The sequence below is a fragment of the Monopterus albus genome, unplaced genomic scaffold (genome assembly GCF_001952655.1).
Source record: "Monopterus albus unplaced genomic scaffold, M_albus_1.0 scaffold3.1, whole genome shotgun sequence".
In the NCBI taxonomy this organism is placed as follows: Eukaryota; Metazoa; Chordata; class Actinopteri; order Synbranchiformes; family Synbranchidae; genus Monopterus; species Monopterus albus.
In genome coordinates this window covers 8,177,333-8,179,650 of record NW_018127883.1, presented here as the reverse complement: position 1 = coordinate 8,179,650, position 2,318 = coordinate 8,177,333, and the positions used below count along the sequence as shown (strand labels likewise).

At 39.6% G+C, this 2,318-nt stretch overlaps 1 protein-coding gene across 1 annotated transcript in view; it reads left to right on the top strand.

Moving 5' to 3' along the window:
* The window catches only part of btaf1 (BTAF1 RNA polymerase II, B-TFIID transcription factor-associated), a 25,718-nt gene that overhangs the window by 6,337 nt on the left and 17,063 nt on the right, over positions 1 to 2,318 (top strand). The window contains 6 exon segments of the mRNA XM_020599861.1: positions 464 to 593; positions 688 to 756; positions 1,128 to 1,217; positions 1,301 to 1,396; positions 2,219 to 2,315; position 2,318. The exon segment at position 2,318 is cut by the window's right edge and continues 76 nt beyond it. Coding sequence (XP_020455517.1) covers positions 464 to 593; positions 688 to 756; positions 1,128 to 1,217; positions 1,301 to 1,396; positions 2,219 to 2,315; position 2,318 — 483 coding nt within the window.

Genomic DNA, 2,318 nt, shown 5'->3' with positions numbered 1-2,318 from the left:
CATGCTTGGATACAGCTCTCTGTGAACAGCCAGTTTCTTTGGCAATGAATGTTTGTGGCTTACCCTCCTTGTGAAGGGTGTCAATGATTGTCTTCTGGACAACTGTCAGATCAGCAGTCTTCCCCATGATTGTGTAGCCTAGTGAACCAAACTGAGTGACCATTTTGAAGGCTCAGGACACCTTTGCAGGTGTTTTGAGTTGACTAGCTGAGTGGCATGTCACCATATCCTAATTTATTGAATTGGTGGCTTTTTGTTAAATGTGAGCAAAATCATCACAATTAAAAGACCCAACAGCTTAAACTACTTCAGTCTGTGTGTACTGAATTTATATAATACATGAGTTTCACTATTTGAGTTGAATTACTGAAATAAATGGACTTTCCACAATATTCTAATTTATTGAGCTGCACCTGTATATGAAATGTTCAATTAGTTCTAATGATAAAATTTTGTCTTTTAGTAATGATAGTTGTGAGTGTGAACCTGAGGAGAAACGAAGGAAAACCACCAATGTAGTTATTGACCAGCCAGCAACAGAGAATAAAGTCTTAATTGACAACAGTCCACACAACTCAAGTCTATTAGAGGAGGTAATGGATCAAAACAAGTCAAAAACTCATTGATTGTCAAGTTTTCAACAGTTGAATTAATGGTGCAAGTGATGTCTCAATGCTTTGTTGTTAGACACATGAGTGGCCTCTGGACAGCTTCTGTGAGGAGCTCTGCAATGACCTTTTCAATCCTTCATGGGAGGTAAAGACAAAGCTTTATTTAGGTTATTTGATTTTTAATTTTAGTTGATCATACTCAGTTGAACATAAGAGGGTGGGCTGAGTTAAAGGGCACAATTTGTGATCCACTTGTAACCACTACTACAACTTTTGGCTGCTCCTGTTAGGGATCACCACAGCAAATCCAGTTCGCATGAGTAATTTGGCACGGTTTTATGCCGGATGCCCTTCTTGACACAACCCCTCTTATTTATCCGGGCTTGGGACCGGCACAGAAGTCAATGACGTGAAACCCCTGCAGCTAGATACACAACCCTGTGATCCCCTTGTAAATGCCACAAAAAAATTCTCCCAAAACACCAAAAAAATGTAACTGTATGTGGTTGTTCACAGATTCGTCATGGTGCAGGCACAGGTCTTAGAGAAATCCTTAAGACTCATGGTGCTGGGGGTGGGAAGCTGGTGGGAAGCACTGCAGAACAGGTATATCTTACACCTGCTTTCAGGTTTTGTAATATCGCAGTGAGAATTTGACATGATATTGACTGCCTGACATTTTCGTTTAGATGTTGCGGCATCATCAGGAATGGATAGAGGACATAGTCATCCGGCTGCTCTGTGTTTTTGCTCTAGACCGCTTTGGTGATTTCGTATCTGATGAGGTAGGTGGGTTTTTGCTGGTCAAACGATCAGAATGTCTGAAAACGTTTCTCAGTGATGTGCAAGGTGCGACATGCAGTATAGAAAAGGCAAGAACATGTAACTGAGGAAGTATATAGCCTAACTGGTCAGGTAATAACATTATTTATTGAATGTTTTCATTTTATTTATATCTGTAGGTAGAGCTTCACTGACAGTATGTTTAGTGTCTGTGTTTGTCATTGTATGAGAGAGATATGTGCTGTTTGTCAGGTGGTGGTTATAGGTATTTACACTTGTCTTCCAAATATAACCTTTATGTGTCAACTCTTGATGCATGGCATGACCATAGTTGCTAGGAAAAAATTGTTTTCCTTCTCATTATTGTGGCAGCACTGCAGAACATAAGGAGCATTTACCTCAATTTACATTTGTGTAAGAATACAGTTATTGTGTTCTTGGCAGGGTTGATAACACTATGAAAAACTATTTAGTTCTGGAGAAGGCAGCCATGCTTATGTTGAACCAAAGAGGACAAAAGCTAGTCTGTTTATGTTTTTATTTTTTTGAACTTCATTTGAAGGCCTGCATAACACAATACAGTAAAATGTCCTAGGAGGTAGTTGAAAACTCACCAGTGAGACTTAAGATAGTTATATGCTATTATAATTATCTATCCCTGTGCATCTAGTCTAGTTGGTTGACTGGCCATCTAGACCAATACTGGCATGCTGCTGAGTCTGAATAGTTTGCCAGTTAAATTTATATCACCCAAGTGTTGGTTTTTTTCTTTGTTCTATTTATCAGTCAGTTGTATTTATCCTTTATGTCTCTTAATTTTCCAGGTGGTGGCTCCTGTCAGGGAAACGTGTGCCCAGACACTTGGAGTAGCCCTTCGCCACATGAATGAAACTGGTGTTTCCAAGACGGTAGATGTCCTGCTGA